The sequence below is a fragment of the Scophthalmus maximus genome, chromosome 18 (assembly GCF_022379125.1).
Source record: "Scophthalmus maximus strain ysfricsl-2021 chromosome 18, ASM2237912v1, whole genome shotgun sequence".
NCBI classification, from domain to species: Eukaryota; Metazoa; Chordata; class Actinopteri; order Pleuronectiformes; family Scophthalmidae; genus Scophthalmus; species Scophthalmus maximus.
The window spans coordinates 19,473,985-19,487,174 of NC_061532.1; the positions used below are offsets into that span (position 1 = coordinate 19,473,985).

A 13,190-nucleotide genomic window follows, 5' to 3' on the forward strand; every position below is an offset into this window, starting at 1 on the left:
TATTTGCTCCAGGTCTGTAAATACTGGAGGAACGAATCCGTCTATAAAGACGTGAAGTGCAACATTTGTTTTCCACATTAGCTCATTAAAATGTTCTGGAGCTGGATTCACCACCAATCAACAAGTCCAAGTCCAAGTCTTGACTTTCAAACAAAAAAATTCCACTCTGGAAAGTGTGAGCAGGAAATATGAAACTGGTCGAACTCCATTTCAGGACTGTGATACACTGGAACTGTTCACAGAATAAAGTTTATTCAAAGTTCAACTCAGCGAGTGTTAATCTGTGAACTCCAGGATCGAGGGAGGTGAGGAACTTCGTTTGACTTTTCGTTTTTCCGCTACTTCATCTGAGAGGGAAATGTTTTTTAAAGCCTTCTTTCTTTCTTTCTTTCTTTCTTTCTTTCCTTGTTTCCTTCCTTCCTCCCTGACTACACCCCGTAGTTTAACTTCAGTATCTTGTACTTGGCAGAATACTGCACTTCATGTACTTGTACTTACCTCAAGTGTTTTCTGCTACTTTGTACTTCTACTCGACTACATTTCTCAGTAAAATACTGAACTTTTATATGTCACTTAATGTCTCGGACAGCTCTGACACATTGTTGTCCTGATGTACATTTTGCAGATAAAACTTTTGTACCAAAGTAACATTTTGAATGTAAGACTTTTACTTTTCATTAAGTATTTTTTCCATTGTGATTAGGATCTGATTATTTCCTCTGCTACTGACTGTTGATACTTTTAATTCAAGGATTTGAGTTTTTCTTTTCCAGTCGATCTGAGACCAAATGTAAATCATCTTCTCAGACTTATTGACTCAAAAATTATCAGTTTAAAAAAAAAAGTATCCCTGCTGTCCTGTTGAAACGTCACAACTCTTTTTTTGTTAGCGTGAGGTACGATGGGCATAAGTCGGAAATTTTCCACGTGCACAGGTTTACTCATGTTTCTGTACATTTAGCATGTGTATTTGTATATGGGCATGTGGCTATATATAGATATGACGCCCCTCTATGGAGGTATAGGTGTGTGTGTGTGTGTGTGTGTGTGTGTGTGTGTGTGTGTACTCAAATGAATATCTACATGCATTCTTCTACTTGTTTTTTGTTGTTGTTTTTATTTTCATAATTATTATTGTTTATTTTTCTATTTTATTCAAATTATTATTATTATTTTATCTTTTTCTTTCCATAAATTTTTTCCTTACTTATTTATTATTATTTATTTACTTACTTTAAAAAAAACTTTTTTCCTCTTGATCTGACTGTAAGGGTTGGGCGGGTATTAATAATATATAGATATATATATATTAGATATATATATATAAACAAGAAGTGTCACGACTCATAGCCAGTACAGACAGTGAAGCCCATGAGCTGAGCCGAGAGGAAGTGGAGCTGCAGTGTGGTTTGAGAGAACTCACTCACTCACTCACCCCATTAAAATCCTCTTAAAGGCTGGAAACCCTCCAGAGAAACGACAGGTCGGAGGTTTTCTTTGGTTTCTTTCCTCTTCTTTTTTTTAAGGAGACACTAACAGTGGATTCTTAAGCGCGTTACTCGCCTGCGCACACATTTTATGTCTTCGCAAAGCAATTTTCAATCAGTGACCCACTTTTTTCACCGACTGTGAAAGATGAGCTGTTCCTACACTCGTCCCTGCCGCCATGGCAACAGCCCACCTCTGCTCCTCCATCCTCCAGTTGGTGGAAAGTCTGACGCGGACGCCGGAGCATAAACATACATAAAACCTGCCATCACTCGCCTGTAACGTTAATGATGCAGGAATTCAACCTTGTTCCGTCACGGCGTCATCGCACGGCTGCTTTCGTTACTAACAACAGTTTAAAAGCATTAAATGCAGACGGAAAATGTACGATGGTGGAATGTAATAAACTTGTTCTGGCTCCGTACCGAGGACAAAGATCTCCACCCCGTCGCTCCGGAGCCGCCTGGCCTGACTCTCCACTGCATCCTCGGACTTGCCGTCGGTGATGATCACCAGCACTTTGGGGAAAATCTTCCTGGCGCCGGCCGCCTCGGTGAAAGTGTTTCTGAGGACGTAGTCGAGGGCATCGCCTGGAGCAACGAGACAGAAGAGGAACTGAGATTTAAAGAACGCACAACTCACACTGAGGAGAGGAATTATCACCTCTTTATTATAATCACTGCTCAGTGAGAGGAATTCTACCACAGCCTGACCGAGGAATTTAAATCTATGAGAAGAAAGAGTGAAATATAGATCTTCATTTGATGCAAATTACGGAATTATTACAAAAATAGCTACATTTCCATTCAGGAACATTGCACTCATTCTGCACTGCTGAAGCTCAGACCTTCAGCTCATTGCTGCTGATGCTGAAATCTAAATAAATTAAAAAGTTGAGTATTTAAAAAGGTTGAAGCTGCTGCAGATGAAGGGAGAGAAATCAAATCGAAGGAGAAGCTCGTCTCACCAGAAAACAAAAAAACCTGTTGTATAAAGCTGTATTTATTTCTATTTACATATTTTTTAAGCAGTTTGACTGATAAATATGATGATAGGTTTGTTTCTCTACTTGAGTTTTGAATCACATCCTGAAGACAAACGAGTCCAATGGCGCCAACGCAAAACCTTGGATTGCACATATATATAATCTACATTATTCACAATGTCATCTATTATGTTTGATGCTAATGTAAAGTATGTAAATTAAAAAAAAAAGAAGTTTGAACTGATAATTTTAGCTGAACTAATTATGAATAATTTTTATTATTAGTTCAGCTAATTTCAAGCAAAAAAAGATTTTAAAATATTCAGTATTTTGAAAACATCTTGATTAATTGTTGTGTGGCACTTTTATTAAAAATATAAAATGAATTAAAAAAACCAAAAATGTAAGTTATCAAATTTTTTAAATCCATTACGTAAAATCAATCATTATAATACTGAACCCACAGAAACGGAACCAAGTGGACAGAATGATGGTGTTACATTAACATTGAATAACGTTACCTGTCATGGTGGCGCCTCCTTTGTACGGCAGCGAGCCGACGGCCCGCAGCAGCGCCGGTCGCGTCAGGTGTCTGTTCAGGTTGAACTCGGTGCGGGCGTCGCCGCTGTACTGCACCACCGCCACTCGGGATCTGTCCTCCCCGATCTGAAAGGCTCCGGCCGCCGCCGAGAGGAAGTTGCGGATGTATTTGAAGTTGGGCCGGCCCACGCTCCAGGAGCCGTCCACCAAGAAGACCACGTCGGCGACGGCGCTCGCAGAGCATTCTGGGGGAAAAGGGTTCGGAGAGGACGATGAGGCGAATACGTACTGTGAGACGGAACTCACCAGTTATTAAATGAAACAAGAATAGAATAACGGAACCGTCGCTGGTCGGACACTTTTAGTCATCGGAAATTTGGTGAAGACATTCATTCATGGGCCCCAGAGGAAAATCTGGTGATCTGGTTTAGTTCAGGAAAGACTTTTCCACCTGGTTGCCCTCAACACATCTTGTCCTGCACATAAGTCGTAGTATTGTGGAAGCGACGTTCGGAGAATATGCGTATGTATTTTGTAGAAGACAGGGTTATTTTGTCAGGATTGATGTCACTGTCATTTGCGCTAAACCTCATCAGATATTAAAAAAATGTAAATGCCAAACAGAGAGAGAGTAGAAAGGATCATTTAACAAAGACTTCACTTGAAACCGAACGTGAAGAACATCATCAGTAGAAGTGGAGGTTCTGGCAACGCTCCTGGAAACGTTCATGCTCAGGGTTGATTGTTTTACTTGACAGAAACTCAAGATGAACATTTGAACAGTTTTCCCAAATCAACTCGGTGCGTTTAAAAACCCATCAGTCCTCATGGGTCACTAGATGTCCAATCGAACTGCTCTGTTGCAGGTAGAAGTCTAAGGACTCTGTGCGCTGCCCTCTGGGAGTTCCTCGTGACCCTCCTCCCGTGAAAAGAAGGAACATTTTGCACGAGCTCGTCATCCTCTGCAGAGCGGGGCCAGGGCGGCAGCGGCAGCGGCAGCAGCAGCGCTCTTGTAAATCAGCATCTGTAATGGTTTCCACTTCCCTCAGCACGTCAGGGCTGGGCTCCTTCTCAGCTCGCTCCCTCGGCTGCAGCAGCCGCTCTCCGCCCGCACCTACGACCTCCCCCCGGTGAGCATGTGCAGCTTCCTTCGCATTGGCATAATTGGCCGGCAGGGGGCCAAAGCGATGAGCGAATTCTTCAGAGATTTATGGGGGCCTAATTTTTGATTATGGCTATACAATGGGGTGTTGTGTGGCGGGGGAGCCTCCCTTCGCCGCTGAGCTCAGGCTGATGGACGCCGCCCAGCAGCGACGGAGAAAACTCCAGAACAAAAAGTGGAAAAGTCGAGGCAAGGAAGTGAAAAATTCCCCCGTTGAATCAGGGTGTAGATGAAATGAAGAGATATGATGAAGGGACTTACTGACTGAGTCGGAAGGGTCTGGCTTCCTGGATGGCCCTCTGCCACTCGACTCAACTGAAAGACAATAAAACAATCATGTCATTATGAAATAATTGAGACAACGCAGGAATTCTGCTCCATTCAAAATGTCCTCATGAACCCCTGAATGCTCATTTCATGTCAAATGAGGAACCGTTTTCTGTCAGCGACTGTCCCTGTTTCTCCTCAACAAATAGCAGCCTCCTCCAGTTGGAACAAAACTCGTCTTTTGTTTGTTTGTTTCCATGCGTGAGATTTTCGCCTCTCGTCTCAGAGCAGCGTTTTCCACCTCACAGATACAATGACCTTGCTAAACAAGTTTCCACAAGGCGAAAGCTAATGGGCTGATGTCTTCATCGTTTCTGACAGAATTCCAGGGAATCTCCGGGGCTCAGGGGGTTTTGTCAGATCCCATCAAACTGCTGTCATGACATAAGTGAAGATGTGACTCGCTGCAGGAAATCTGGGTCACTGCTCATCCTAGTGAGACTTAATTCAGCTAGCCAGACGTATGCGTCTTTAAACCTGCTGCAACTGTACTTGTCTAATTTTAACCAGTCGGGTGGTTGGTTGGTTGGTTGGTTGATTGATCGGTTGGTCGATTGGTTGGTTGGTTGGTTGATTGGTTAATTGGTTGATTGGTTGATTGGTTGATTAGTTGGTTGATTGGTTGATTAGTTGGTTGGTTGATTAGTTGGTTGATTGGTTGATTGGTTGGTTGGTTGATTGGTTGATTGGTTGGTTGGTTGGTTGATTGGTTGGTTGATTGGTTGATTGGTTGGTTGGTTGGTTGATTGGTTGGTTGGTTGGTTGATTGGTTGGTTGATTGGTTGGTTTGTTTGTCAGCAGGATTATGCAAAAAAAACTATGGGACAAGGGCCAAAAAAGAACACATTCAATTATTTGGGTGGATCCATAAATCTTTATCGCTTTCTCTGACATTGAGGGGTTTATTTTGTTGTTGTTTCTTTTTCATTTTCACAGTTATTCCCCAGTAATAATTCATGGATCTTGAGGGGAATAAATGGCCTATTCAGGGGACTAATTTGACAGAATTGAATCTCGTTTTATCTGCAGTCAGAAGACTGATGCACCTGCACACATTCCTTTTGGCTTGTTGTCCTCTAAAGGATAAAGTTCTTGACTTAAACATTTATTTTGATAAAAGTCTCTATATCTAACCACTAGGACCATTTAGTAACTGTTCTGGAGCTTGTTCATGATGTTGATGAGCAGATGGAGTGAATCCTGTTCAAACTGCCAGTTCTTTTTTCCCAGGACTGTTAATTTAAAATCCCCATTGTCCCCATGTGGTTAAACACAAAATGTAAAATAAGCCTCAATGATTACTTTCTTTAGATCTGATTTAATGTTACTGCTTGAATCTAAAACAATGGGCTTTTTTGTCCGCACACAGTTTCCGACCACAGGAAACACAGCTGGACGTTGTCCTGATTGGCTCGCGGCTGCAGAGTCAGTGAAATCTGTCCTGTCAGGGTTTCAGTCTGCGGCGCTCAGAACTTTGGCAAAGGTAAAGAAAAACTGGCTTGACCCATTTTCAGTGGGGCTTGTTGTAAAACTGTTTTGTTTGACGGCTGTTTCCAAGGTAACAACTGAAATTACAATACCAACTCTCAAACATACGGAAAAAGAAAATGTCCCTAAAGTTCTCCAGAAAGCGGAATTTTGAACATCTACAATCCATGACAGCGACTAATGACGACCGACTATGAACCTGAGGTGAAACTTTCTCAGCTTAAGGTTTATTTAAATCTACTGTAATGTACTACAGTGGTGTTTTTGTCCACTGTAGGTTTTGACTTTTTGAACCAACCACTTTGTTTTCCAGGCTGAAGGACATCGTCATCATCCAGCTGCAGACGAGCTTCGCGAGGAGTCGGTTGGATATTTGCTGCTTCACACAAACAGAGACAAACGCTCGGGGACCCGGTGACTCACGTGTGATCTGGCCGGAGACGGGCAGACTCTCCTCGGACCCGGCGTACGCAGATATCGTTACCAAATAATCCACATCTGGCCTCAGGTTTGGGATGGAGGTCTTGGTGGCAGATGCAGGCAGAGTGAATTCTTTGGTCGGCTCTTCTGCAGGAATGCACAGAGTCAGAGGGAAGCCATTAGGAAAATATTGCATTACTTCATTTTCTCCGAGAGTCCAAACAGAACAAGCGTCTTCTGACTCCTGACCCGAGGACTGGAAGATTGGTGTAAACACACACTGGTTTCATCTCATTTAATGAAAACTTTCCGTATTTACTATGAATGAAAACACATTCTTTTGAACCCTTAAAAACTCTCAAGTCTCCCACCAAGTCTATGATAAGTATTCACTTCCATGTTTTAGCTTGAAACGCTCGTGGTTGGTTGAGGGTTCACCTCCTGTGTCCTCTCCATTTCCTGTTCCTGTTGTGAAGGTTCACAGGATCATTGATGTGAAATGATCCATTTCATATTTACAAAGCCTGTTAACCTCTGTACCTTCCCTTTTACTCAATGTGACATTCAAAACTCTTTACATCTTGTTTTAAAGGAACTTATTTCAATTGAAAAAACAGATTAACATTTGGTTTGAAGGAAAAACTACTCAAGTTTTCTTTGGAAGTCCAAACAATTGGTCAAACATGAAAATGAAGTTTTCTTTCTGGGAGTATGAGGAGAATAAATCTATGCTTTACATATTACATTAGAATCTGGATTGTGTTAGCCTAGCTTAGCATTGAGACAGTGAATATATGCTCACGTTGATGAACATGTGATGTTACTGGCACAACATTCTGCAATGAGCCGAGTTTGTGACATGATGATTTAAAGTTAACAGCATCATTAAACAGCATTTTGATCCAATTTTGATCCCGTCAGATTTCTCACTTCCATCTTGACAAGTCTAATGTTCCAGTCTGACCGCTTGGAACCGTTGGCCTGTTCCAAATGAAGTTGGAAGGACACTGAACATTCTGGTTCGCAATGAAAACGAGGGTAAAACTCTGTTTGATTCATATTTAGTCGAGTGTGACGCGGTTGATATTCGTAGAAAGGCGTTTCAGCTGTTTATCGTGAGTTTGTGTGAACGGCAGCGCAGCCGGCGGACGGTAATGTGTCGTCCATCAGGTTTATCATTAGCGGCCCGGAGACGAGCGTCAGATCCTCGCAGCGAGTTGGGTCCGTGACAGATGTGGTGTTGTCGCAGGTCGGTCCAGCACCCACCTGCGCCTGAGGTCACTTGGATCCTGTAGCCGTGGATCTGCGACTGCGGGCGGCTCCAGATCATTTGCACCGTGTTCTCGTTGAGAATCTTAAACCTCACATCTGACGGAGGGTCGACTGCGGAGAGAAAAGGTCACCAGGGTTAAACCTCCGCCGCGTCGCACAGCGTGAATGTAAATGATGAATGTCGAGAACAAACAGGTCAACGCGTCACTCGGGGTGAAGTGGGACACAGAGACGAACCAGACCACAGATGTTAGGGAAGCCATTTTGTCACAACGAGAAGAAAAATGACTTCCGCTTGAGCGTGTGCGGCCGGCGGCCGCAGGCAGCGACTCAAGCAGACAACACGGTGAGAGGACGAGCACAACGCCACGTTCCTTCAGGTCGGAACAGGAGACGACGGACAACAAACAAGGAGGGAACTGGGATTCTGCCCCGGGACCGAGTCCCGTGGAAGCAAAGGCTGATGGGAACTTGAGATCAGCTCATACCTGCTTGTGATTGGTGTTCACACGGCAACTGTGCATGACGATATGGAAATATGAGATTAATCATCTTGTGTTAAAAGTGATTTACTTGTTTCTATCTTTGAACTTATGAACCAACTTATTTCAATATTTCTAGTCAAGTAATATTATCGTGCTGCACGGACAAATATCTCACTATCAAGTAGTTTTCTCCTCAAGTCCTGTGTTTATTTCCTCTTCTTTATCTTTTCCTTTTGTTACAGTACAGTCGTCATCACTAGTGAATATCAGTGGATTTAAACCATTGAAAGAACTATTCAGGTTTTTTCAAAAACTGAAATTAAGTTGCTCAGATGCAGGTGGTTATTTTTGTATAATAGGATTTGTGAAAAGCAGAAAGCAAACTTCAAGATGAAGGTTGGAAAGCGAACATCTGGACCATCGAGGACAATCTGACTTGACGGAACTGATGAAATACGTGATTCAGTGCTGTAGTATGTGATGCAGTATTTAAGTGAAGTACTTTACATGTGGGTGTGTAGTTGCCTATGGAGCTTGACATTGTTTGGTCTCTGTGCCGACAGACGAACCATTCTGCTGGCTTGTCTCCAGACGTGTCTCTGGCCGTGTCCCACCCGGTCAACAGACTGAACCATGGAGCGGCGGACGCCCGGCCGACCGTCCATGACCTCAATCCAACTCACTGCACGTTGAATTGACACACAACGAACGACAGAAACACACAAATCTGGTCAAACGCCCCAGTGTTGATTATACAATGGACGAAGAGCTGATTGGTCGCTGTCATCGCCTCATTGCAAACCTCATAAAAGACGGACGCGTGTCCCATGAGACACGCGTCCGTCTTTTTCCCTGTGGGCACCAGTGGCTTTTAAACCTATTCAGCTCCGGATCGGACTTTTGACATAATATTTGAATCACTTCAATCTTTTGCTTTTTTCCCCCAAAATTCACAATCACACTCCGAAACCATAAACCTAATGATCGTAGGATCCGGGCCGCAGTTTAAAGAGCCACTGGTGTTCGTGACGTGGAGCGACAAACAGGGCAGAAGTTCAGAGGAGCGGTCGGCTCCTGATCCCTGACACGAAGATCATGCACGTGTACATGAAAAGTTGTTTTCAACAACTTGGGTGCAAAGGACGAAAAAGTCTCCATGTACACAAGGGAGCAGGGATCGTTTCCAAAATAAAAAAATAATAATAATATTTCAAAATGATATTCTTCAGGTTGGGGTGGAACACAAGATCAGAATACAAAGTCTAGCTTGCTACAATTCACCGATTGTTTCAAATGTGAACGTATTGACTTTAACCTTGATAAGAGCTTCAAGTTCATACAGATCATTTTAAATAGCGATAATAACGACAGGGCTGGCTGAAGTATGTAACTACCGTACTTGGCTGCAGAGGCCAATAACACGCTCGCGCCCCAAAAATATGTTTGTTTGTTTTTTCCAGCAAGAAATGATTAACGTGAAGACGTCGGGACGTCAACGCTCAGGTAGCGACGTGAGGCGCTGGCGAGACGAGTTTCAGACACCGACTATATGAACGTACAGGGTCCAGGAGGTCGAGAGGTCACTTTACTGGAAATAAAAACTAAGTAATAACAAGGACGGATTCTGGACGGACGAGTTCTGAGGACGACGCGGCGTCGGGACTTCACCGGAGGTTGGATGTGTACTTGGTAAACTGGAGGCGTGTTGTCGTCCCAGAAAGGGAAACAGAGACACAGGTCAATAGGAGCGGAAGACATTTTAACACTTCAACATTTCAACACGAGGGAATCCCTTCATGCAACAGCAGCACTGGATCAACCGCTGAATGATGAAATGAGCAATATGAATCAAATCATTCATGTGACTTTGACCGAAACGTCGTGACGCGGATCTGATTCCTAATCTTTTCCTGCTGGAGGAGCGTCGCGGGTCGAGCTCATGGGAAGGAGCTCTCCACGGGTTCGTGCAGAAACACACACGGCGACACACTGGAGCTCTGGTGAGTTCTTTCAGGATTCTGGAGTTTAGACCGGCACCACCAACCGGTTCGTGAGTTAGTGTGGGAGTTGAAGAATATCATTGAAAAATATTGTCGTGAAGCCGAGACTCGGGCGGTCGGGGCTTGACCGAGAGAGAAGTCGTTACAGGAACGTCAAAAACTGGAGGAACCACCAACCTGGTGAATCAACTCAAGGGGCCGCGGGGGGGAGGAGCCTCTGCTGCTGCTGCTGCTGCTTCAGAACCAAAACTACCTTTGCTCCTCCAGAGGAGCTCCCCCACTCCTCTCTCCCTCCTCGGCTCTAAGCTGCTTTTATCATTCCGATGCCAACAGTTTAGAGCCGAGGTCTTTTCCTCTTCGGAGCCTTTTTCCATCTTGGAGACGTGTGAGCCTTCAAGCTCGCGGCCCAGACATGTCAAGCTATTCCACGCGGTATATAGAATAAATATATTTATCTACGACGCGGTTACGATGCTGTGGCCCCCGGAGAGGTCGCAGGGGTCAGACAGTGGTGAGGACTCTTTTCTTTTTGCTTTTTTCTTTACTACACTTCTTTCACTTTAGTCTGAGAGAAAACCCAGAGGCACCGTGCGGCCGGTTTCCTCCCTCCATCGCGACCTCTGGAAAATAATATGAAACTCATATTTTTTGTCAGGAGGAAAAGACGAAGGGAGGAAACTTGGCCACGCGCCGGCTGGATTCTTCTCTCTTTTTCTTCTTTTTGAAACTGGAGAAATGGAGCCTGCAGTGTAACAGGTAGGGGTTTTGAGCAAGGGCGCCTCCTGGTGGAGACAAGATCCAACTACACTTTTACAGTAAATCTGCTTCTCCAGCATCACATGATGATTCTACTACATTGACTTTTCCATAAGGATCCTTTTAAAGACAGTTTATGACTCACACATGTAAATCAGACTAAACGTTAACCTTAATATTACTGTTTCTTTCCATCATCACTGGACAAAAAAAAAAAAGAATGATCTCAGATCATCAGTTCAAACCAGATTACCGATGGAAACTGGGATCATCGGAGACAGATGATCAATCACAAGTTAAACCGAGGCTGAAAAGACAAAATGAGTTTAAAACAAATCAATTCACCAACAAACACACATTTGCTTTCCACAGGTCATATTTTTTATTCAGACTCTCTGTGCAGCTGAAGAAAGGCAGAGGTGAGAGGAGTTGGATCATAGTGAGAGGAGGTGAGGAGGTGAGGAGGAAGAGGAGGAGGAGGAGGAGGAGGAGGATGAGGAGGAAGAGGATGAGGAGAAAGAGGAGGATGAGGAGGATGAGGAGGAGGAAGAGCGGCTTTACCTGTGTCCTGGGCCTGGCAGGAGGCGGCCAGCAGCAGCAGCAGCAGCGGCAGCAGCAGCGGGGCCCGCGGGGCAGCGGCCGGCGCCGGAGACAACCTGCTCCTCTTCATCTTCAGCTCCTCCGGGTTCAGCAGCGCATGAATGAGGCTGCGAGAGGAGCGAGGGAGGCGGGTTAGAGCTGCGACATCAGCCGGGCAGAAGCTCCGAGGCTTCACGGTCTAAACTTCATGAAACGTGAACAACGATCGAGGCTCCTTCGGCCGAGACTCAGAAATCTACCGATGCGTAAAATGCGCCAGAAAAAAACCCCGCAGCTTTTTGTAACAAGGCAGATTTCATCAAGTCCTGCTCCTCCAGCAAGAACAGACACAAACACCAGCAACTTCACAGCCTCCAAATAACCAAAAGATCAGAAAGTTTCACTTCTCCAACAAACCCGCTGGAATAAAAAAAAAAACGCACAAAGACAAATTCCTCTTTCATGAGAATAAATTATATATTTCATTTACACTGTAAAAGGGTAAAATATCCAGGATCTACCGGTGAGATTCACTTAAGCTGCAGAGACAAAGTCTTTCCATACAGTTTCCTATAGAATAAGAGAGAGCGTCAACTCCTGGCGCCGCGCGCGGTGCGTAAAATTACGCACCGCGCGCGAAGGAAGAGACGAGTCCAGACGTTCCTGCAAACATATTTAGAATCAAATGGCACTTTTAAAAACTGAGATATCAAGAGATGAATACGTCTAGAAAAGTCAAATATGTCTGGAAGTCAAATATTTCACTTAAAACTTCCCCCTCCAAAAAATAAAACCCATCATGCTTCACTGACCTATAACTGCAGGAATTCTTTGGTTCGGTTCAAAGAAAATTAGGATAAAAGAAGAAAAGAAAAAAGATTAAATCTCTGCTGAGAGACCTCCAGCCCGAGAGGAAGAGGAGAGGAGGAGGTGCGGGGAGGTCCGGTGCTGAAGAAGGCAGGCAGAGAGCTCCGGTCGGTGGGGGGGTTCCCTCGGTGCCCAGACTCTTTCCAAGTGGGAGACGGTGTCCACACAATCTGCTACTTAACAGGGGGGCTGCTCCCAGTCCCGGCTCGGCCTGCCCCGCAGAGAAACTGATGCGTAACCTCCGAGAGAGAGAGAGAGAGAGAGAGAGAGACACACACACACACACACACACACACACACACACACACTCGGAAACTTTTACATAGTTCTCTACATTCCTTTCCGCTGATGGAGGAGCGACTCCTGTGCGTCTCGGCCGCAGCGCGGGGGGGGGGGGGGGGGGGGGGGCTCAGAGCTTCCTTAACCCCCGTTTTCATTTGGTGAATCAATGGGAAAATATTCGTCAGTCCAGTAAAAGTGAACCTCAACTCTGTCGCTCCGGTCGTCGGTGGAACAGGGGAGTAGGAACTAAAATGAATCTTTACATGAAGATCAATAATGATTATAGTCATATTACAGTTAATGGTGCCCCCTCAGAATTGTGTATTTTGTGACTGTGCACATTCGGTAATAAAAATCGTAACCTTGGCAACACAGCCCCAACATTTATTTGACTATATTCCGATTTTTTTTCTTTCTTCCAGTCTCCTAATTCACAAACCCCCAGATCCGTCGAGTGACGTCATCAACACTCCTAGTCCCCCCCCCCCCCCACATACACTCAGTTTGTATCGGAGCCCTCAGATTCATCACAGCGACCC

At 44.6% G+C, this 13,190-nt stretch overlaps 1 protein-coding gene across 5 annotated transcripts in view; it reads right to left on the reverse strand.

Moving 5' to 3' along the window:
- The window catches only part of col12a1b (collagen, type XII, alpha 1b), a 98,133-nt gene that overhangs the window by 83,849 nt on the left and 1,094 nt on the right, over positions 1 to 13,190 (reverse strand). For 4 of the 5 annotated variants that reach the window (XM_047328581.1, XM_047328579.1, XM_047328578.1 and 1 more), the window contains exons 2-8: positions 12,315 to 12,608; positions 11,485 to 11,630; positions 7,677 to 7,793; positions 6,414 to 6,557; positions 4,437 to 4,490; positions 2,995 to 3,258; positions 1,914 to 2,078 (exon numbers count right to left, since the gene is read on the reverse strand). In XM_047328581.1, coding sequence (XP_047184537.1) covers positions 1,914 to 2,078; positions 2,995 to 3,258; positions 4,437 to 4,490; positions 6,414 to 6,557; positions 7,677 to 7,793; positions 11,485 to 11,593 — 853 coding nt within the window. In that variant the 5' untranslated portion in view covers positions 11,594 to 11,630; positions 12,315 to 12,608. Of the gene's footprint in view, positions 1 to 1,913; positions 2,079 to 2,994; positions 3,259 to 4,436; positions 4,491 to 6,413; positions 6,558 to 7,676; positions 7,794 to 11,484; positions 11,631 to 12,314; positions 12,609 to 13,190 lie in introns of those variants that run through there. The other variant, XM_047328582.1, reaches the window with a different exon arrangement.